Source organism: Strigops habroptila, chromosome Z (assembly GCF_004027225.2).
Source record: "Strigops habroptila isolate Jane chromosome Z, bStrHab1.2.pri, whole genome shotgun sequence".
Lineage (NCBI taxonomy): Eukaryota > Metazoa > Chordata > Aves > Psittaciformes > Psittacidae > Strigops > Strigops habroptila.
Genome location: NC_044302.2, coordinates 83753870 through 83778722, shown reverse-complemented (window position 1 = coordinate 83778722; position 24853 = coordinate 83753870). Strand labels below are relative to the sequence as shown.

The 24853-nt window shown below is 37.1% G+C and overlaps 1 protein-coding gene across 6 annotated transcripts in view; it reads right to left on the bottom strand.

Annotated features, from left to right (window-relative positions):
• Window positions 1-833: 833 nt before the first annotated feature.
• ARL15 (ADP ribosylation factor like GTPase 15) overlaps window positions 834-24853 on the bottom strand; it is a 214136-nt gene continuing 190116 nt past the window's right edge. For 5 of the 6 annotated variants that reach the window (XR_003995030.1, XM_030511770.2, XM_030511772.1 and 2 more), the window contains one exon: window positions 834-4585. Coding sequence is in view for 4 of the 6 variants with exons in the window: in XM_030511770.2 (XP_030367630.1) it covers window positions 4433-4585 (153 nt within the window). In the remaining 2 variants the exon portion in view is untranslated. The remainder of the gene's footprint in view (window positions 4586-24853) is intronic. The other variant, XM_030511774.1, reaches the window with a different exon arrangement.

Genomic DNA, 24853 nt, shown 5'->3' with positions numbered 1-24853 from the left:
TCAAAGGGCTAATGAGCTAATGAAAATTCTTTCAAGAGCTATCAAATGAGGCATGATTAGCAGATTTTTAGTTCCTACTTATATGAAACAAAATAATTGAAAAAAATATTCTGAGTTTACAAATCTTCCATTTCCATCCTAGACTTGGCAAGAGGCAGATTTAAAAATAATACAATGAAAAAAGCATACCTCAGTAGCTGAATCAGCAACTCCAGTCTGTCTCAGCAGTGCTGTACTTCCACCAACAGCTACAACTTGCGTTGTTAGAGTCTCTTCTACTCAAATAATGTTTGATAGGATAATACTGCGTTGTCTCAGCAAGCTTTTATTTTTCCCATAGTATTTTCCCTTGCTCAACTTCTGTAGCTTCTTTTTTTTTTGGTGCATGTACTTTGTTATGTCACTTTATTAAACAATAATTTCTAGTCATATAAGTATGTCCCTCTGTTTAACACTGGAGTAATTGTATAAAAATCATTCCAATCTTTGTTCCACCAATAAGCCTGCAGTATCTTTTAGATCAATTTCCAGAGGAACAACATCTTGCTGTGGAAATAAATCAGCTAACTTTTGGAAGTCTCTAATTTTTTCATATATATATATGTGTGTGTGTGTGCGTGTAAATGTGTAATTATGTATAATTTAGCAGTGATTATAGAGTAAAATTTTCTTTCATTTAGGACTAAATAATTTATCTTCAAGACTCCAAATTAAGGTAATATGCCATATTCCCAAACTGGCTACTACTCAATAAATCCAAACTTAGCAACTCAACTCTACACAGTGTTTATTTTTTTTTTCTTTTTTTTTTTTTTTTTGATAGTGGAAATCATGTATAAATCACAAACAGTACAACTTCCCCATGTCAGCAGTTGTCCACTTGAATGGCTCAACTTCCGTGTATAGACACTGTATTTTTAGTATAAAGTCAAGATAATATGGCTGTTAACTAATACTTTTGACTACAGTAAAGATACAAACTTTTGTAATATAAATTAATTGCCATTACAAAAAGGCAACTCTATTAACTAATACGGTACAAAAATCTGCAACTTCTATAAATATAATGAAATGCGAGAAATTAAATGAAATAATTCATCACAGATTTTTGTATAGCACATTTGAAGAAGCAAGCTGAGATACACAAGGAGCATTATACAGCAAGAAAGAATATCAAAACCCACTAAGATTTAACTTTTTTTCCATACAAATGCTAGAAGTACAAGTACAGGACACAACATGGAAGCAGTAAGATTACTAGCTCAAAGTGGGTAGACAAAGAGTTCTTACTGACAAGTTGTAAAGCATTAGGCAGCAGACAGAAGCTTGTCAAAACCAGCTGTTGTTGGATACTGATTGATAATGTTTTCATTCTGACGGCTGAGACACTGCAGACAGCCACAAGTCTGAGAAGCAGCCCAATGTGGGCACATACACATACACACACATACACACAGAAAGTAGTTTAACAGATGGCTAAAGAACATTAAAGCACAGTATCTTTTTTAAAAAGACAATGTTATCTCTTTAATGAACTTGCATGGAAAGTAGAGCCTAGCGCCCAAGTTTATTTCACCTAAATGATGAACACATGAAAAGATTAAAAGAAACGACTACGATTGGAGAAGGACAGAAGGACAGGGAAGTGTGACTTGAGCTGCTACGAACATTTTTAATTCCTCCATAAAAAGGTGAAGGTGTTTGCAGATGTTAAAAAGGTTCACATCCATTAAGTCCATCCACAACACAAAACCACAGAACTACATTCAAAGTAAAGTGTTGGTCTTAGCCTTATGCAGTTATGAGGTATTGTTTCAACCTGTGGTGAGGAATGATCACTGTATTAGTAAGAAAAGGCAAATTCAAAATGATTCGGGGGGGGGAGGGGGCGGAAATAAGAATCACTGCTCCTGTGCAGTTGGCATTTTCCCAGAGAAAAAGCATTAAACATCCAAAGGTCCTGGTCAAAGTGGCTGCTGGCATATGCTAAAGCCATATTCTCATCAACTATTTGGACTTCTTGCATGATAGTCATGTAGCACCTTCCAATAGTGCATAGTTGGGAAATCACAACCAAAATATAACTGAGAAGCTCTGAAGTTTCTGGACCAGACTCACTGATGGTACAAGCAAGTACGGTGTTAAGAATGCAAACCAGTTGGGCTTATTTTCATTTGCTATACCTCTTGGTCTGTAACTTTAATATGGGAAAGAAAGGGAAAAGCAGGAAAAAGAAAAAATATCTCATCTTCTAACTAATGCTCAATGAAAAAGCAGTAAAAGCATTAAGTCCCTCTTTTTGCCTCCTCAGACTGCCTGCCTTCTCTGGGAAATAATTCTCTCACTCCTCCCCACACTTCTTATTTGCCATTGTCCCTAAACAGGACAGAAATCTGGCGATGTTTATGGACATCTGGGAACTCTGTAGCCTCTGAGCTCATGTCAGCTAAAAGAGAGTTTGGAACTGTAAATTGGATCTAATTCCTCTTTAAATCCAGGGAAAGGAACCTCCTTAACCCACACAAGGAAAACTGATGGGCAGCTGGGTTCCATCTAAACTCATCAGAGAGAACCGAACCAACACAGGGCTCCTCTCTGTGTTTCAAAATTAACACTTCCAGTTCTTGGTATTTGCAAAAGTATTAGGAGTGAAGCAATTGACCTGGCAGGAAAGAGAAGAAACACAAAGCAAGAAGAGATGCCTTTCAGGCTTTCTGCCTTTTCTATCACAAAATTAAACAAGGAGCTTACCAGTTTTCTTTCTGATAATAGGAAGCAATTTGAAACAGTGATCATCAGGCCATGCATTTGGGCAAAAATAATTCTGACTGAGCAATGCAAGAAATTCATGGAAGTTGAAAAGTAAACAAAAAACCTACTAAAAACATTTTGTTTAATAAAGAGTATAACTGCAAGTAATAGAAAAATGGCTTTTATAAGCCTGTAAAAGCTATTTTCTTATTCCCAAATAAACTACTGAGAAACTACAATAAACTTCAACTTAAAAAATAAACGCTCAGAGTGGAAGGATATGTTGCTTAACGCCCTGAAAAAAGGAGTTATGAGTTTCAAAACACCAGCAAAATTGATAAGGAACCACTGACAAGACATATGACTACAGTTTGAGTTTGCAGATGCTCATGCTTGGGGGTAGCTAAATGCACAAGGCACAACATTCAAGGTATGCACCAGTCCAGTGACTGATCTGCACGTACCCTGTTGTGACTGACTTAATGGTGAACCATTAAGTGACTTGGCATGTTTTTTTAATGGGCAAAATCACCTTAAAAGGTTTTAAAATATTAAGAAAAGGCAGCCAAAAAACTGCAAATCTACAATGGGGAAAGCTTGGAAAGAGGAAATACGCACAGTGTTACTGGAACCAAATGGGTTTTTTCCAAATGTATTGCAAATGTTGTTTCCAATGAATACTTTTTTGTCTTCCAAGTAACATCTAGCCCAGAGGAAGTTTGAAAGAACAAGTTATAATCCCCTGAAAAGAGAAGCTTATAGTACAAACAGTGGAAGGCCCTTAATTATGGTATAGATGCCTTGGCAACGTTACAATAACAGTAGCAGTCTATAAGTGACTGATAAAGGAAGAAATACTTATTTAACAACAGTCGCACTTCTAACTAGAGATAAATTCTCCACAGCTGAATTAACAGACATTTGCTTTGCTTCTGTTACGCAAAACTACTTTCAATGAAAGTTTTTACTTTATCCAACTGTTGTGTATTTCTGAAAATTTTATTACTTAGACCACCTGTTTATGTCACCTTTTTTGCCAAGTACTATTATCCCCATATATCTGCTTGATAATTTATGTTTCAGGAAGCTTTCAGCAAAGCAGCGGTTCTGCCTTTGACAAGATTATGCTGTGACTTTAGACGAGGAATCAACAAACTGGTCAACTGTGATTTCACCTAGTAAAACCTCAGGACTAACCTTTGCATTTACATGAAACTGCTTGCCTTTAAGATATCCTTCTAAGGGTCTCAAGTGGCTGTGCTTTTGCATACTGCGGAGTCACAGTAAACAGGCTAAACCAAACTACTCTCACAAATCCTTAAGACATTAGTTATTTTTTAAAAGCCAAGGTAGCAGGTAGAATTCCTCCTTTACAGACTATTTTACTTCTGTGCGTGTAAAATTTCCTATCAAGGATGATCGCAATGCAAGAAAGCAACATGCTGTGTGCAGAAATAGTGGTAAACAAAGAGGAACTCCCTATTTCAGTAGTGTAGACAACTTTACTGGAAATAGTTGTGTACCTGATTCACAGAATATTTATTTTAATAAAAGGACATTCTGCACTAACTGTGTATGAACAGGATATCACAGCCATCTCATGATACCACACCATAATTAAGCTGTGAGCAGAATGTTCAGGTACAGTGATGCCTGGAGAATCGCTCTTCCCTCTTGGGTTTCACATTCTTGAAGGTTCGAAGTCTCTCTCTTCTAGCAAGTTTATTAGAAGGGAGAAGCTGTCTTTTACTGCTTCCATATCATCCAAGGAGCATGGTTTAAGGATCCAGCGCTTTCCACGTGCAAGTGGCTCAAGTTCAAAATATTTTTTAATCTATTAAGAAAAGAGACCAATGCATTAATATTATAATGACAGCCCTCTGTCTCTCATCTAAAAAAACCCCACACCACAAACAAAAAATAAATAAATTTAAAAAACCCATGTAAAAAGATCAGGATGCTCATTTTTAGAATCTTACCCACAGCTGTTCTTATAATACAGGTTATATGATGTGACCTGAAAGTGTTTTTTTTAGGGGTGAGTGACCTGCTTGGAAGCTACCATTCTACCCATACACTTAACAGCATGGGAGGTCTGGGGAAGAATGATACGGGCTTAAGGCAGTGAGCAAAGCTGATGAAACAAGTGTTCAAAACCATAGCCAAAATGGCAAAAGTAACTATGAAATTTTAGGTTACATTTGCATTTTAATGTCAAAGCTGTATGTTTCATCATACTTTTACTGGTAAACACTTGAGATACAGAATTTGTCACCAGACCAACTACACAAATTAACTGTTAGAAATGTACAAATCCTAAACATTCCAGTCAAAGGTGAGCTATAGCAAAGGGTTTCCTAATGAGCACCAGAGAAATAATTAACACCAGAGAAGTAAAAATTCTTCCAAAATCAGTTAGTTTTTCTAACATTGAACATAGAAGAATAGCACACTATTCTTCTTGGTTCTTTGTGATTAGGATAGTAATAAGTACTATATGTGAGACATGATGGTTTTGTGCAACCATCTTAGTACAAAATCCAGCACATTCCAGCAGACTTCAGCTGCTTACCAACAAGACCTAATAATGCCTATAAAGAAAGACATCTTTTAATGAAACTATTTCCATTTTTACTTCTGCAGCAACCATGCAGCAAGGAGGCAGAAGAATATGCTGTAATATAGTATTGCAAGTTTTAAGGTGATTATAAGCCTTAACAAAATAACTGAGGAAGATGCAGTTTCTTGGAAAAGACCAGTCATCACTGATGCTAATTACACCAACTGTCAAGGCAGAAACACAGATCCACGGAAATACTAAGACATTATTTTCATTTAGTAGTATACTCCAATCGCTTTTCAAAATAAGTACAATATCAAAACATATTTTTGATGCCCCTTAGGAGAAGACAGCAGTCTACAGGTTATTTTGGTCCACAGATTACTGTTTTCATCAAAATCTTTGTCTTTGATAGTATTTGATCCAATACTGTTTGATCCAAAAGTCTACTCATGTTTGAATTGTCAAAATAGACATTTATTTTTACATCCAAAATTATATCCCTCAGTACTTGCTATTGTCAGCATACCAACAGAAATAGTCAGTCCTGACTTAGTTTGCACATTCTTGTTCCTTGTAATTATTGCTAAATATTCCTAATTTTCTTGTATTACACCCTATGCCACAAATACGTGCAATAACAGGAACAGTCACTCGTATTATGGTAGGCAGTAGAGGCCCTAGATAGGCAACTGGAGCCACACTGTGTAAGGCATGGGGAGTGAAAAAAACAAAAGAAAGCAAAGAAACAGCTTCCAAAGCCCAAATAAGTTGCAAGCTCTATATGCAGCTCCTACAGTGTCTATACAACAGTGTTGTCTATATAGTAATGTATTCCAATGAAAGAAACCAACTGTAGTTGAATCAACTCACAATCAGAATTCAATCATGACAATGTTGCACGAAGAGTTTATTTTTCAGAAAGGAATTTTGAGCAGATCATTTAGAAACAAGTATCAGAAAAAAAAAAAAAAAAATGGTAGTTTTGAGATGGGAACTTCTGCTTCTCCAGATAAGACAGAAGTGAAACCTTTTAAAATCTATTTCCAACAAAGCTGAATTGTAGCAGTAACAACTTGCAAACATTTGAAAATGAAGCACAGTGCTTGACATCCAGAAAACATTCAGACATTTCAGAAAACATCCAAGTTGAAATAAATAGGACTTCAACAACCAGTATTTTAGTATCAGCAAACCTACTTTTTGGCATTGCTATCTCAGTGCCACATTAGTATCTGATGTGTTAGCATCGTTACATGTGATCAGAACCTAAATACTAATCTCTATAAGGGATACGCTGCAATGTTTCCAGCAGCTGAAGTGACACCGAATTGAATTTACCCTCATTAACACATTGAATTAGTGGCACTGATCATAGTACTGGAGAAGCAGGATAAGAAAGCTCTTTTGCCTGTTTCAGCAACAGCCTCCTTAACTGCTAAATAAAGGGAGGAAGTAAAAGCTGCACAGAAGCATAACAAAGCAAGGTGTCAGTGCAGCTAGCTGATAGAGCAGCCTGCTGGTGTTAAGCTGACAAATATGGCAGAGTAATTTGAGATGTTTCACACCCACAACACAGAGGATGTCCACCACACCCCCTCTACTGGAAGACCACTGCCATCAGCCCCTTAAACTCACTGACGTCTGTCCACATAGCCTCTTGAATTAAGGCTATACCATATGAAGAAATGATTAGGAAAAGGGCATTATATTGTAAGGGAAGTACTTGGGTTTAACAGCATGAAATACCTAAGTAACACATACATATGGAAATGATTCCAGTAAGCAGACTAGCACTGAGCCTTGTGTGTTTGTGGGCAAATACAACATTGCTTACCAAGGTAGCCTCTAGCCAAGAAAAACACAATGCCTTCAAGGTATATTTCAGTGACTGAAGATGCCAAAATAGAATTTCTATTTCAGCAGTGAAACAGCATAAATTGATTTAGTAAACCAAATTTTGCAGGTGAGGTATTAAATACCCAATGTTGATTAAAATTTATTATTTCCTATTTCTAGGTGTGTAATCAAAATGTAACAAAATCAGCAATGTGCTGTCATCATTTTCCACACCTAAGGAACAGTTTAGAGTATCTGCATTAATAGGCGTTAGATGAATGTTGAAATTAAAGTGATCATTTAGCAGTGGCTTTTGAAAAGGAAAGCTTTGATAATAGCATGAAAGCACAACTGCTTATATTCACATAAGTAGCAGCTAAATATAGTAAATAATATTAATTGGCTTACAAATAATAAAGAACTAAACCAGAACTAGCACAGAAGTAACTTTCCACAACCCAAGGGACACACTGTGGTATGTTACTGTATTTTCTCATTTAAACTTCACATCACAATGGAGTTTGTGAAAGTCCAGAGCTTTGTAAGTGGGCTCTACAACTTTGAAGCTTCCAGAAAGAAATGTGCAGACACAAATATTTTCCAATTTAATATAACTTCTCCTCCCTTCAACTGAGAAGATGTCATTCGGTTCTAAAAACAAGTGAGGTTTTTTAGACTTAAAAAGTAACCCTTTTTTCACATGCAAGAGATGAAACAACTACACAAAAATAGACCGACACAATCAGATGCCCAACACTGTTTATACAGTTGAGTTTTCCACTGGAATGCTCTCAGCAATTCATGCACTTTCGTCTCTCTACTTGCTTCGATGACTATCATTTATGCTCATTCCCTAGCAGATTTCCTAAGAGGATGCACAATAATCACAAAATATCCAAAGGAAGCTGAAATTCTCTGAATACACACTCTCCTGTGCAGTTCTTGCATAATTACGATAATCAGCAGTAACTATATTACACTTCAACTGCACTAGCACAAAAGGGGTGTGTTCCTAAGAAGCTCTTTTGTCTTCTCCTCTTGCATAAATGGTAAAAAGCTTTCTGCCTGTTCATGGATGCCAAAGAAAAATATAAAGATTCAAACATGTTTCAAATGTCTGACACGTTAGACTTGCATTTACTGCACTGGCTTTGCCAGTGTTTACTTTGGAATTGCTAATTTGTTAAGATACAACCTTAGAATAAATACAATATATTAAACCCACATAATTTTAAGACTTCTTTACTACTATTTTACAGGATCTCAGTGTGTGTCTTGACTCCACATGGGGGCCTTGTTTTATAGAGAAGCTGACATTGTATTTATGCCACATTCTGAAGTCAATAAAGTCTAACAATACACATTTGCAATTATTCCCACTCTTCCCACACTCCACCTTTTAAGTCCTATTCTACTGGCAGACTACACTAAGCATATGGTTATCAAATGTTGCTTAACCTACGTGCTAGAAAAGTCAAGACACAATAAAAGGATTGGTGCCCAGAACCTCAGCTGGTGTGAATTAGCATAGCAGCATGGAACTGATGTTACTATTGACACATGTAAACTGAGTAACCAGGCCCTGCTGAAAGCTTTTATATGTCCTATTTCTGAACCTCATCTAGCCAGTTCACAACACACATGAACATAAGATCTATAGGAAAACCTATATATTATAACATATGAATAGAGAGTCATTTCTATCTACTTCTTAACATGAAAAAAAAAAAAGCTGATTGAAATTATTATTTTTCATTCAAATTCAAAATTTTAATACCAAACTTCACCAACACAAAAAGGCTTTCAACCCACTCTGATTAATCTGCTGTAAACAAACACCAAATTCAGGTAGTAACTTACATTGCCAAGCTGTATTTGAACAATTGAATGGATATTTTTTCATTTATCGTTGGTTTATTGGCAAAGAAAAATATCTGTAACAACACATTTATACTTTACCTAATCAAAGGCTGCACAGTCACATCAGTGTCCCCACTAGTCTAAATTTTAGAGGATTAAGCAAGTACTACTTCAATAGGGTGGTTGGTGGAGGTATGAGTTAAACTAAAATTACCTAACTTGCATGTATTAACCACAAGAAACAGTTCATTCATCTATCCCAAATCTGCACGGGCAAGAAATGTAGTCATAGTGGGAGATTGGGATTCCCCATATTAGTATTGCATAAGTTTCACTGAGCTGTGATGCTGAGATTACCTTTTCAGACATCATAAAACCTGCCTTTTAGAGTGACTGTCCAGAAGATGCAGGAGAGAGAAGCAGTTTTCATTGCTGACTCCAGGAACAACAGACAAGCTGCCTATAACAGTGACCAAAGCATGAGCAAATTAAGTATCTTTGGAGAAGACAAAAAGCCAAAGTCCATCACATATCATTAAGTTTTAAAAAGGGAAACTACATAAAATGAGTAACTTAAAGAAAACTAACTGTGCAGCTAAAAAGGTAAATGCTTGCAGGTGGCATAGAAAAAAAACACACCATAATTAGAGGCTCAGAGTATATTTATACTGCTACAGAAGACTTTAAAAGAAACAAAAAAAGCTTTCAACAGTTGCAATAAGGAAAAGGATGGTATTAGAGGTAAAAGAAGTTGTGTCTAAAAACGGAAAACAGAAAACAAAAGAAAGGAAATTCTGGCAAATTAAATAGAAACCACAAATGTTGACCTACTAACCATAGAGTGGAATCCATTGCTTAAATCACCACTGATGATAAAAAGTAAACTGAAATCCACTCCAGTTCATGTTAGTGTGCTGGACTGCAAACTGCACAGCCTCTTGAGCTGCTACACGTGCTTTTCTGCTCATCCTGCACTTAGTATATTGATTTATAAGAGTGGGTGGAATAGATCAGTAGCCACTTCATCTTAAATCAACTAGCTCAATCCACTGTCATACAAAAGTTAACACTTTCATGCTTGCCTTAAAAATCTGCTAGGTACCTCGTTCCCTGACACCCCACTTGGCTATATAGAAGGTCCTCTCATCTGACCAGAACAGCTGCTCTAACGTGCAAAACTGTCAGCAGAAGTTTCGTGATGTTTATTCTTCCTACAGAGACACTTCATAATCCTCCTGAAAAGATACTTCAGTGTGCCTGCTCATATGCTTCTTCATAACAGTGATCTCATCTATGTCTCGAGGGATCCTTGTAATGCACCTATGTCTCATAAGCACTTCTCCTAAAACACCTATGCCTCATATTTATTGACTCCATATGGAATACCTCTTATGCAACAGGGAGGGGAATGAAAATGCCTCAGCTAATGGGAAGGGACGGTGATATGCTGTGGTCTGGAGCAAGCTATGTATAGGGCTATTCCCAGGAACACCACCTGAGGTTAAGCAACATTATCAGCCACAGAAATGCTACTAAATTCTAGTTCTTAGGAGCTAAATATTTCACTGCCAGCACTGACTTTCATGTGCCACTGAATCCGAAGTCTATATGTGCAATGTTAAAAATTTGCAATGAATCTATTAAGTACATACTATGATAATCAGAATTATGTAACTGAGCTGCTTTTTTTTTTGTTTGTTTTTAAAAATATGACCTGCTGAAGTAAAACCAAAAGAAACCCAACTATCGTCTTCAGCATTGCTGTGTGACGGCAGGGTAAGCAATTTTTCTGGACAAGATTTCAAAACCATCAGAAGCCTTTTTGTACAACTCCTCACAGGTAGAGGTGAGTGCTTTATAAATCAGTATCTCCAGCTTGTATTGCTTTCTCCCCCCCCTTTTTTTTTTTTTTTTTTTTTTTTTTAGATTTTGCTTTATACAAAAGATTATCTGAAATACTTCCCACTGAGCTTTGTACTTAGCTTTGTAAGAGACCTGGCCGGTATTTTTGGCTCGTAAGTCTTTATAAAGAGGAATATAGTCACTTATACACATATTACACAAAATAACTTATACGGTGCTTTGTGAAACAGATGCACTTCTCCATCCTTGTTATCTCTAGTGGCCACAGGACACTACACTTCTCAGATTGCAAGTGATTGCTGAAAGAAACGTATTTTAAAGACGATACCTAACTGTTCTGAATGAAGAAATAGGATGCCTGGCAAATGAGCACAGACACTCTGTTCCAAACAGAGAGAACACAGTACTGGCAAATGCAAGTGTGAGACAAGAAAAAGGGGAGTGAGCTAGAGAGCTGGAAGATGAGTACAGAGGGATGCTTACTGCAAAATATAAAATACTGCATCATCTATCAGGATGGAGAGAATGGAAAATTTGTAAAATGGATAAATAGGTTTTTTAATACATATAATGCGTCTGGGACAAATAAGACGGATGAGAATCAGGACAGAAAACTGCTGAGGGTGCAAAAGCAGGACTGAGATTTGCATGTATGTAGGTGGAAACACAGATGTGCTTTAAGGAGCTACTAGCTCTTTTCATGCAAGTCTTTTCCACACAAGGTACTACAGCGTATTAGATTGGTTACATTCTGTTAATTTGTTCAAAAGAAACAGTAAGAATTGGGTATATGCCAAAACCATACACCTATACTTTGCTTTCCATGTCTCATTCACCCAGCATATTCTGTTTATGTAAGCATGTGCTTTTCCTACAACTGGAAGACACAGAGATAATATGAGAACAGCAGCACCATAACTATACAGAGAAAACCAGACGTCCAGATGAAGATTCGTATAACCAGTGCTGGACTGGACAAATAAGACAAGGACTCTCAATATCCAACCCTAGAGTGAGCAAAAGAGCATCCCTTCTCAAGTGACAAGTGAAACAATGAGAACAGAGAAGGAGGCATTATACAAAAATGTGTGCAATGAAGGAACGGTAAAATACTTTCCTGTAGTATCTACAGCTTTAATTCTGTAATTTATTCCAAAGAACTAATCAGAAATGGAAATTAGACATCACATTTAATACAACAACACTGCAACTAATCCTTTAAGTTACTGCTCCTATTGCTTCCTCTCTTATCTACTGTTTTCTGAAGTATTTTGGGTTGCAACAGATACTGTGTGCATGCTACATACTTGAAGTAATAGAGTATAAAATCCTGAAGAGTAATGCTAAATATTAGCCCTGGTTAAAGTCAGCTATTTGGAGGACATCTAAAAATCACATTCCCCCCACCATACTACACAGAAACAGAAATGCCTATTTACTACATATTAAGAACAATTTTCCATGTAAGTGTATACTTAGTGCACCCAAATATATTCTCAAGATATCAAAAAAAAAACCTGAATGAATATAAGATCAATTTAAACTTTCGATAATCTGTTTAAATTACTATCATTTCCCTAATCTGTTAAAAAAATAAAAATGGAGCATATCTGAAATAATTTTACAAGAAACCTATTAAATGCTTTTACTATACCATCACTCATTTCCTCTCTACCTTCTCACACTCAGGTTTGGTTTTTTTTGTTACATATTTAGTTAAATAACTAAAGGAATACAAATAATTAGCAGAAACTCTAAACTAAAGATCTTTAAACAGATATATTTCAGAGCCTTATAAAGTTTTTGTAGCTTTTTTTTTTTTTTAATAGACTGTAGTTTTTCATGGTTTACTTCAGAATATAATACTAACAACAGGCTACCCTGATTTCAGCAGCAAAATATGCTATCTTTAACAAAAGATTGTGGTTTCAACTAGTAACTAAACCTGAGACACAGGTAGGTATACAAGTGCTGAGCTTTCACCCCCCCAAAAAAAGTTTACCTGTGATGTTGAATGTCAAAATAACCTTTAGAATAATGAGAAGTCCAAAGATCAATCCTTATTATGACATCCTTTCTGCAAATGGCATGTTTTCTGTTCAGATAACAGTTAAACACTATTTTCTGGAGAGGTGCATAGGTGATGATTCATCTGCGTTTGCCTGAACATGTATATGAATCTAGCACTTGAATAAATAACATCTGTATACCATGCCCACGTCTGCAAAGCACCAAACACTGTATGGACATGTATTCTTTTATCAACAGCAAGAACAGGATTTCTAAGGGCTTTGTGGTTGGTTCCCCATATTTACACTGCTGAAACTGTTCCAAGACAACAGCCAGTATGAACACAAAAGAAAAGCCATTTATTCAGCAGTAGCCGTGGTTCTACAAGATGTGTGCTCTCATGCACAGAGGATCAGGCAGCAATTGTGCCTATTTCACTTGTTCTGTACAAGGTACAGAGCAGAGTGTGTAAGTGTAGGATGGTTTCAACCTCGCTTCAGGTCCTTTGCTGATGGGAGTATTATTAATTATGCAAAGCCCACGGAGGTGGAATGGAAGCCCAGAACTAACTGCAATCAACCATTTCTTTTGAAAGGAGAAACTGTGAAATAAATCCATTTTGGAAAAAAGTTAACATACAATATTTCTGGAGCAAAAAGTGCTCCCAGAGACTCTGCCACCACCAGCTTCAGTTCCTGTCTGCCAGAATGCCATGGGTTCTATGATCCCCAGTTCCTACAGCACCAGAGACTTCTGTGGAAACTGTTCCTGAGTATTTCCTCCTTGCCTTATGGCTAGAAGAGGCAAATCTGTGCTTTGGTTTTTCTAGGTCTAGGCCTCTGGAAGCACCAATTCTTCCAAACTCACAGCAAGCCACCACTTTAAACTAGTCTTCCAGGCAGCTCCAGTCTCATCTCCATTACTTGGTGTTTAATAACTCTCCACCTAGAAATATGGCAGAACCTCTTCATGCTCTGTGACTAGGATCTTGCTTAAGTAAGACCCCTCAAGCTTCCAAATTCCTTCATAAAGTACAAGGATACCAAGAACAAAATTACACAGTTCAAATCAGACACAGTCCTGTACACTGAAGTACAGAGAATACCCATGCACAAAACCAATTTGCCACTACCTCTAAAATGATAGGAAATGCATGAACAATCATAGATACAGAAAAAAAGGGAGCACTTTACGCTGAGAGGATTTTTTTAAGCCAGGTACCTGAACTATTTCCAGTACTGGAAAGCAATATTAGTGAACTAATGCAGAGGTTTGCAGCAATGATGCTGGAAAAGCCAGGGATGACCAGAAGGATTTTGAGAGGATAGGTGAATACAATGAGATGCTGAAGAACTGTATGTTTCTTTTGAACTTTAAAGTATTAGGCTAGAATCAATCTTTTTCCAAGCTCCAGCATTATTCCTTCCATTACAGTAGGTTGCAACAGAGAGTGCTACCTGTCTGAGAAGTCTCTTAGTAAAAAAGTCCCATGGGAAGGGACAAGCAAAAGAGCAATGAATATTCTTCACTTAACTGCATCAAGATACCACTTGCCCTATATTATCCTGACCCACGCTTCAAGGAAAAAGATGAAATAATAGGCAGTAGATCAAGAGTTGCATATACATAAAAGAAGAAAGATCCACTGATATCTCAGGCAAGATATAAACCTTTACATAAGAAAAAAAAAACCACCCCATACCCAAAGAAACCACGCTCCTCTCCAAAGAATGCCTGAATTCTAGGGCAGACAGACAGCACCTTTAAAATTTATGGCCTCCTTGAAGGAGGGCTACTGATAGTAGTATTGAAGGATCTGCAATCAAGCTATTGTTACTTTGATTAAGCGAATTAAGGCTTGCCTTTGTACACCTATGACTGTGGAGTGCCTTTGAGTGTCACTGAAAAGCCATATTATTTCTGAAGAAAAGCACCTGAAGGCAGGAAGATGATGTTATAGTGATGCCCCAATTCTCATGATGGCATCAATGAAAAACAAAAGCGGGTATTTGTTAAGTGATCCCAAAAGAAAGGGAAATCCAGCTTCTGCAAGCTTCTTCTCTCCACCTCTGAATCTGACTTGCAGTTTTACCAACAGGTCCTAGTATTACACCTGGGGTAAGCTTCTCACTGGAAAGGAAACTCTATATAGCAAAAATATAGCTCATATTATTTTTTTAAAGAATAATAATATCAGTTGACTAAAACATCTTAATGCAAGAGATTTTTCTAAGCACTGTCCACTCACTTTAGAGACTAATCTACCTATTAAAAACTGTGATTTAATTAAGGTATAATCACCTCTTTTAAATTCTGGGGTTCTGGTGCTCAAGATAAGTCTTAATTCTGCAAATCTGCAATTACTAATTGTTTTCGTTACATTAGAAATTGCCATATGATGTTTGCTGCTACTAGTAACAAGCTACAAGGCTAGAGCTTTCTGGGAACATCCTTGAAATTTGCACCATTTTGCTACTTCTTGATAATGAACTATTAAATATGACTACAGCTAAAAAGACCTTAACTAACTACTCCATACCAGGCCAGGAAGAGTTCTATACACTGAAGTTAATGAGTTTAAATCCCAAACTCACATATAAGAAACAACCAATTATCCCATCTGAAACACAGGCTTGTAAAACTCTCAGTTACTTGTAAAACGGTCTGCTACACACGAGTAAGATGTTTAAATGACTTGTTTGACTAAATGCATTCACCATGAAATTGATTCTTTTAAAGCATTATTTTTAAACTTGATACAAGCTAACTGTGTAAACTGAAAATGGGAAAAAAATCTGGCATTATAAAGAGTATGTTTCAGTATGAGTTTAGTATTTTATGAGGTCGAGAGTTACTTGAATGAAAAACTCATACAGAACAAATAGTCATTTGTAGGGCAGTAATTTAAAGGTTTAATAAGATTAAACTATTTTGCTATTTCTATGGCAAGACGTATCATATAGGGTCTAGTGTACAAGAGTTGCCCATGCAGCTCCAAAGTAGTACAAAGACAATGAAAAAACAAATAGAACATCCTTCAGCCACAAGCACCAATGATAAATCAGAGTAGTTGTTTTTTTACAGTCTGAAAGTAGCACTAGATTGTGGCTTTACACCTGACACTTCCAGTTAGATTTAGTACTATTATTTGGTTGCACCTTTTAGGCAATTGGTGGCATGAGAAAGGGATAACTAGCCACAAGCTACTGAATATTCCTCAGTCTCCACCTCAGGGACTCAGTTTTTAACGTTACAGTGGTCCAGATTATAAAGAAAAAGAAGAAACCACTGCAAGGAGGTCATGGAGTTGAATTTACAAAAAAAACCCGAAAGCTAAAAATCTATTCTTCAATAACATTTTAGATTTGAACGTTTACCATGGTCCTATAAATACAGAGAGCTAGACCATGCCAGGGTACTGAACAGAATAGAATTTGCAAAGTAATGTTTGATGTTTGCTTCGCTAACTGGAAAATCGTTCAACTGGTTTCTAACGAATCAGTGTACTAATGGTATGTTGCTAATAATTCACAGATGCTTTAGTGACTTAAACCAAAAAAAGTCTACTTGCTAATAGCTAATATTTGAAATCTTACTAATGTAACATTTCCAACTGTCCTTTTAAAACAACAAATTACCTCATTACAAGATGAAGCACTAACAACAGGCTATTTTTAAAATCCAATACGATGAATAAAGTGTTTTATACATTGCTCCAGAAAAGCTGGAAAAGATACTATGCTGCCTACTGCAAAATTATTTTGGAGAAGAATCAAATTCTCAGACTTTGAATAAAAAAGTATTTGCACATTGTACAGTAGTTCACTCAACATCCAGTGAGGAGTGCCACCAGCCATGCTGTTTTATAAGCCCAGTTGTAGACAGATTAATAGAAAGGACAGTGTCATCATGATGTCAGTCAGACCACAGGCAGTGCAGCAGGAATTGGAGAGGGGCAGTAGAGAGAGGTGTGAAGAGATCAACCACATAAAATGGCTTTAGATGACTTACGAGCTATAAAACATCCTGCTTCTAAAGATGTCTAATCCATCACAGCAGAAATGACATCATGTTAAAAAAATTCTATCCCAGCCGGTAGCGTATCAGCTTCACATCTGCCAACTAGAAAGCACAAATCTGAAAATGGACTTGATGGTGCTTGAAGCAGAGTATACTGAAAAATGGGTAATGCTCAGAAAAATCAAGGTGAAACACTGACATTTGTTGCAGGAAACAAAAAATGGTTTATTGGTTCCCCTGATAAGCATCAAATGTATTAACAGGATCTATCATTAAAAGTAAGGTACAAACACAATCAGCTGGGTTAAGATTAAAGACAAATGCAGGACAAACAAGTGCAACTGGATCCTATAAAAAAATCCACTGTCTGGTGGTCTGATTGGATCTTCAGCTATTCCAGGAGGAGGGGAGACAGCACTTCTGTTTATTCTATACAAAAAATATGCAACACCATAACACTTCCTGTAGGATTTCTATATTCCATTTTTTACTATAGGTTAATATAGGTGAATTTTGTGAATTTCATTGTAAGGGTTAGTTAAAAGACTAAATTCCTTCCCTTTTAGCCTTGTCTGTAGTTATGGATACACTATATGAAGATAAAAAGCCAGTGAAACTATAGTTGAAGTTGTACTGTTCTACTAATATAGCCTGTACACTCACAAGTCATATATAAACCAATCCTTACTTCTGTGAATACAGTCATTCACTTTGCACAATGAGTTTTCTAACCTAAAGGGCAAGCACGAACAATTCAATTATTTTCTTTTCATTACCCACAGTATATGATTTATCAGCTAAGTCATTTGGTTTGCCTTCTTCACTGGATGACGTTTTAAAGCATGGAAGTAACAAAGAGATAACCCAATAAACAACACTTGTGTTTGTGCACAAATACTCTGGATGACATGGAACATCTCATTCTCTGTCTTTCTTTTACTACTAACATTTATAGATGACAATAAGTTTATTATCAGTTTTGTAATTTACTCATGCTTGATAAAACAGTATAAGAAACATACAGGATTGCACTTCAGCTACTATATGTTAGTCCACACATAAGAAGAACATCTCAATTTGTACCATATAAAGGGAAAGTGACATTATCATTAAAATGGCTGCACAAAAATGCCCAACTGAAGCGAGAGGAGAAATACAATGTCTTGTTAATGTCATATCCAATATTGTTTCACCTCATTAAGCACTCCCAACATCTTCATGTGCTATAAAGAAGTAAAAACTCTTGACCAAGTAATTTTTTTTCATGAACAGTTCATCTACCTATTACCAGTCCTAATCTGTGGAGATATGTACACATCCAGTGCAACACAAATCCATTTCACAGGAAGAAAAAACCGTGTTTTACTTTGATACTGGCACATTCTAGCCAGTTACATTTTGCAACACACTGTGATACCACAGTGATACAGACCATGCCTCTATCTGATACAGGTTAGTCTGGAACATTTTGAATCCTAGTTTGTAGTTACAGCTGAGGATATTCAGAAGCAGGAAACTGTGAGGAGAAGAATTAATAAAGGGACATCAAACAGAAGGAAAAAAAACCCCTTTCCGTACAATTGCCAGCATTAATATATTTAGGACCATGATCTAGGCCATCTTCTTGCATAAGGAAGTCTGCACGAAGAAGTAGAGGTCAAACCTAGAATGACATGGTTCACTGAAAGACCAAATAGAAGTTTACATATTTCCTTTATGGCTGCTGGCACTGCTTTTGGCCTAGAAGCCTCTAATGAACAAAGAGAGCTCTGATCCCTTCTGGAGCCATTCATATGTGATTAAGATCCAACAATACAGCACTTTGATCCACTGAGCGACAGAAGGATTGGATGTTTCCTGAAGGAGTCATTTCGGGTGAAAGGGGAGGAGAAGAAAGGAAGAAGGGAATTTTCCCAATCAGGTCAATCTTACTGAGACAGCACTCTTCTCAATCTGACGTGCATTGTATTCTCTTGAGAGTTTGAAGCTTTGGAAAGATGACAGATGACTAAGGTATGGAAAAGAGGGGTAAACTGTGGCATAAGTGTCTCAAGTACAAAGAAAAAATTTATCTTTTCAAAGATGAAATAAGATTCATTTTCAAAAGGAGGAAATTAAGTTAGCTCTTGCAAGCAACAAAGAAGGTCATACAAACAGACAATCATTACAGCAAATTGGGTAACATCCTTCATAGAGATGCTTGAAAAGCTTGCAGTACCATAGTCAAAAATACACGCTTCCTCACTCTGAAGTAGCTGAAAACAGCAGGAGATGTATGGGTAGGTCTACTGAAAAAAAAAAATCTCAGAAAATGAACACCTGGTTGCTTGAAAGTAATCTTTCTATCTTGACACCAATATACTTCACATAACCCAAGAGAATTAAAGGCCTGTTTGAAGTTAGAAGAACATGTACATGACACACCATTTGGAGGAGTATTTACTTTTTTCAACAGACAGAAGTATTAAGCACAGGTGATGGATTCAGATCCACAGGAATGAACGGAGGCTGGAATGTCTAGACGACCAGGAAAGCATAACACAGGTGTGACAACTCTGCTCGACTATCACATTCCAACATTTTCAGTATAAACTAAGTAACTTCCATCATCTGTTGATATAAAAGCAGAAGAAGGAAAACATATTTGGCTTTGTCTACTACAAATGTCTACTCTTAATAATTTATTTTGGAAGCCAGCTCTCCTTTTCATATTTGGGTTGGATGCTTCCAAGTCCACCTGGGGATGGCTCAGCTCTCTGGCTATCCAGTACAATAGTTTTCAGTTCAGAAAACACTTTAAATTCTCTGTAACTGGTTTAGCCAGACTGCTCATAGTTGAATGCTTTTTATATGTCTGTCCTACTGGACAGCAGGCAATTTTTTGCTTAACAGAAAATATTTGTATTTGACAATTACACTCTAACTTCTTGAATCCCTTGCCAATATATGTGTACTACAATTCCTCATTTACGAATCAAGCAAAACTCATTGTTTTTCCTCAGATGATTCTTGAAAACCAGCAATATGGTAGAGCTGCACTGACAGCCAACTACCAACAGCTGGAAAGTCAAGGTGAAAACAAAGGGATGAACAAAGTGCTAACCTGTCCTGGTTTCAGCTGGGATAGATACTTTTTTCCGGGGGTAAAGGACCACCTTCTTTGCTTTGACAGGCCAGCTGGAACACGGGGTGCAAATGTATTTTCATTCACTGGCATGAGCTCAGTCTGCTTCATTTGCTATTCAAACTTCACTGTAACAGTAGACTTGCCCATGTGACTCACGGACAAAGGCAAATGCTGCAGGACTGAAGCCCTCCACAAATGCATGGTGAATAGAGATCCAGTTGTGGGCATACATTGAAATTAGGTCAAGTTTGCCTAGCAGAAATGGAAGAAAAAAGATAAGGGGACTACATGTTGGGTTTTCTAAAATATTTTCCTTCTTCCATAATTCAGCTCAAAAGAGAGCCCAGGAACGTACAAATAGGTGAAGAAATAGCAAAAGACAGAGGCAACAGGCAGCAAAGAAAGACATGCTCCATTAGGAACATGTCAAGACAGAGGGAAAGACACAGAACTCAAAGCAGAAAGTTCAGATCATGATTAGCTTCAGATCAGTTTTGTTTATTGGAAATTGCAAGAGGCTGATATAAGGCATTATTGTACAAGAACTCCACCTTCCATTACAGCTACTTGTTTATCTCCAGTGTCTCTCATTTACTTAAGAAGTCAGCTGAAAGTTCTCATTCCATAAAGCCCATATTTTGGGACAAAATCCAGAGGTCAAAAAAACTGCATTTTGCAAATGGTACTGAGGAATAACACACTGCTCCCTGTATTTCAGACCCACCTTAATCTGAAAAAGCTTCAGATTAAGATCAATGCTCATTCCAGAATGCCACTACGAACTGCAAATCACTTTATTATTCATGCATGTTCAACAATACCACTACCAATTGCAAATCAGCATCATGACATTCCCTGAAAGCATGGCAAATAAAACATATGGTAAACTCCCATATGAAGACAGGCTAACAAGTTTGGGCTGTTCAGCCTGGAGAAGAGAAGGCTGCGTGGAGACCTCATAGCAGCCTTCCAATATCTGAAAGGGGCTACATGGATACCTGAGAGGGACTCTTCATCAGGGACTGTAGCAACAGGACAAGGGGTAATGGGTTCAGACTTAAACAGGGGAAGTTTAGGTTAGATATAAGGAAGTTCTTTACCGTGAGGCTGGTGAGGCACTGGAATGGGTTGCCCAAAGAAGTGGTAGATGCTCCATCCCTGGCAATGTTCAAGGCCAGGTTGGACAGAGCCTTGGCCAACATGGTTCTGTGTGAGGCATCCCTGCCCATGGCAGGGGGTTGGAACTAGATGATCTTAAGGTTCTTTTCAACCCAAACCATTCTACGATTCTATGATTTACTATCCTAACCTGCAGTTACAGGAACTACTATTCAGCTAACAGAACAGCTAGAACTATATACCATTATTACACAGAAGGTAAAACATTCAAAACATGTCTTCAATAGAATTAGAATTCAGATGGTGGGTTGCGGTGGTTTTTTTTGGTTTGTTTGGGGTTTTTTTGGTTTGACTTTTTTTTGGGGTTTTTTTTTTTTTTTGTAAACACATAACCCATGAGCATTATGAATTCAGCAAATTAGGCTTATTTACTGCTATATTGCTTTCCTTCATTTTAAGGGCATATCTACTTTGGGCATCATTTTAGCAGACATAAATAAGATCCAGGCTGATAGAAATTGCAATAGGGACACCGGATCTCTATCTATAAAGAATTCTTGGATTCTAGAAGTCTTTTCTGCAAGAATACCATCTGACATTAAAGATATTAATGAAGGAAATGTCACATATCCCTGTGAGCCACATATTATTTTCTCAGTTCTGCAGATGGAAAGTTGAAAGTAGAGATTAAATACCTCAAATTGGCAAGTTATTTCATCAAGTGTCTGATTACCAGTTGTGAGCAGTCCCACTCAGGTGAGTAAATACATCACTTTGACTTGCAATTTTTTCCAATTCTTCCCACCCACCCCCATCCCAAGCATGCTGGAATAAGCTCAGCCAGGTAATGGCTAGCCAGAAGAAAAACAACACTTCTTTTTAGGAACTGACACCAGCTCAGACTTGTTCTTTTCTGAGTCTGTGCCTTGGAGAAGTTCAGGAAACTTGTCATTTCTACACAGAAACTGTCTCCAAAAATAGCCTAAAATACGTTCACTTACAAATGGGCTCTGGCAGCACCTGGATCTGGCATATCTTGTGACCCCAGGAAGGGAACGAGACAGGTGAGTTAGTGAGAAGCTGTGACATGTTTCTGGGTTTTTCTTAGGTCCTTGTCTTTTTGGAAGACACAGGGAATTGTTTGTGCTTATCATCTAGCTATTCAGTAAATTCCTTATAAAGGAGTAAATATATCCAGGCTCTCAGTCAGTAAAGAAGACTAAAGTTAGATTACCAGGCAGGTAACAACAGAAAAAGTTGTAGAGGGCTGGTTTGCTCTGAAGTCAAAGATAACCTGTTTCTCTTTAGTTCAAATATTGGGAAGCAGTAAATTACAGTAATTCGGAATTATGGAAAACTTAGAAATTTTTTACTAATCTCTTTCTCAGTACACATTAGTGTACTGGGAAATAATGAATTCTACGTTGTAAGACGTAGAATCTTTCTTACCCACATCCCTCAACTTTTTCACATTATTGTGATATGACCATATATAAGTGATAATTTTCTTTTGTCCCATTTCCCCACATTTACAGCTGCATTAGGAGTCCCAGTACTATGTATTCACCATACATACAGTTGTTCAAAATATAGCTGAGACTTCTGCTTGGCACAAAACCAAGAAGACAAGATACTAAAGCCTATTAACACTGCATCATGACTATGAATTGAAGAATCCTGTGGAACCATAAAATGTCTAGAGAGAAAATGAGAAAAATAATAAAATTTGATCAGCGGGTTAATATATTTTTACTAGTGCCTGGCAGCAGACTAGTAATGGACCATTTAAACGTGTACAGCAATATAACCGACTTGTGTCAGATGCATAGTGGTGAAAAAGTCTGCAGAGAGTATTTATAGCTAATGAAAACATAACAAAACAAAAAAAAGAATCTGACTAGACTTAGCATAGATTTTATCTGTATTTCTCAAGCTGATATTCTTCAGAGCATAAAGATTCTCTAAAGGAATCAAAACATTACCGAATGCTTCCAGGCTATCAATGACAGTAATTACATAGCAAGCACTGCTGGGAAACGAGTATTCCCACTTTAAAATCCCAAACTATTGAATAAGCTCAAAACACAACTCTCCACACACCAAACTCTGTCTAAACAAGGTAAAAATAACCGTTCCATGCAGAAAATTTGCCCAGTCCACAAGAAGAAGGCTGCAAGCTAGAACGATGTCTCTGCCAGTGGCTGCAAAAAGTAGTATTTCAAAGTATGTCTGGCCCATTAGTCAAGAATTTTACAGCAAGTCTCCAAAATAAAATTACTACCTTTTTCATAATAGATTATGAGCCTAAAGTATTATTTTAAGTTAGATTTTATATTTCCTCAAACACTTTAGTCTTGAGCAGCTGAATTTTATGCCTTTAGAAAGTCTTGTATTTAAATACTGAAAAGGCTGTATTTAAAAAAAACCAAGGATGTTTAAGAAGTTCCAGACTCTTTTTCTGGCTTTCTCACTTCTGTTCTGTGACACTACAAAGCTAATATTAATTAATTTTAGCTACTAACACATTTGAGAATTTTGTGGATGAAGAGTTTATGAACACAAGTGAAGATTCTCCAAGTAAATACAAACAGAAAGTCAGAATATTAGCCGAGTATGGAAACATTAACAGTAGATTTTTGTTGTCTTTCTCCCCCACCAAAATGGTCTTATTGTTTACTCGTTAAGATATTTATATATATTTATACAGAATTTAAAGATAGAAAGGAAAAACATCAAAGAAAAAGAGAAAATAAACATAGCCTGTTTATCCCTCTTCATTCCTTCCCCTCTCCCCCTCAATCAAGTGCCTTTCCTGTGCTTACCTTGTCCTGATCTTTCAAATCCACCCAACTGGACAAGAACCATCTGCTGCAGCACCACAGCCCACAAGGCCAGGAATAGCGTGGAGAACCATAGCATCACCTAGCCCACAGGCTGTTTTCTCACGACTGCTGAAAACGTGTCCAAAAGCCAGGTCATACTGCCTTCCATCTCCCACAGAACAGATTGCAGTGACTCAGGATCCTTCTGGGTCAGAAGTCCGCTGGGCCAACCTGCCACTGCTGTACACAGAACTAATTCACTCCTCTTACAGTCACTCCACCAAGCCTATTTTCAAATCATTTAAATGTGTTCTCGCAGACAGCTATGACAAATAAGTGCCTCTTAGCAGCAGACTGAAGTGAAGCTTGGGGACATTCAACGAGAACAGACGTGCAATTCAGTTTAACACTGGACAACTCATTTTAGTTAACGTATTATTTTTACACGGTGCTGCATCAAACTACGCAAAACACTACAGTGGTATCACATAAACACATTTTTTTTGCGTTTCTTGAGGACCTCTTAGAACAAAACCTGTAGCAATAACACCTTGCTGTGCTAAAGCAATGGTTATTTTAGCAACTTGATTAATCCATTCTAGGTCAGTAAAGCATGCGTGCATTTATGAGTTGACTTCACAAATAGACTATAAAAATGATACAGTGAAGAGGAGAGGTTACTGCCAGAAAGAGAACACCTTTAAATAATAAAAATGAATAAACTCCACAGCAGAACTCCTCAGATGGAATTATAATGTATACTTCCTTTTTGTTCCCTGCTTACTATGTACTAGAACTTATTCGGCAGTTAAATCATAGCAAGAAAGATGTTCACATACTGAGCTTTCCCTGCGTTCTCCTCATTCTCTCCCTAAACACACA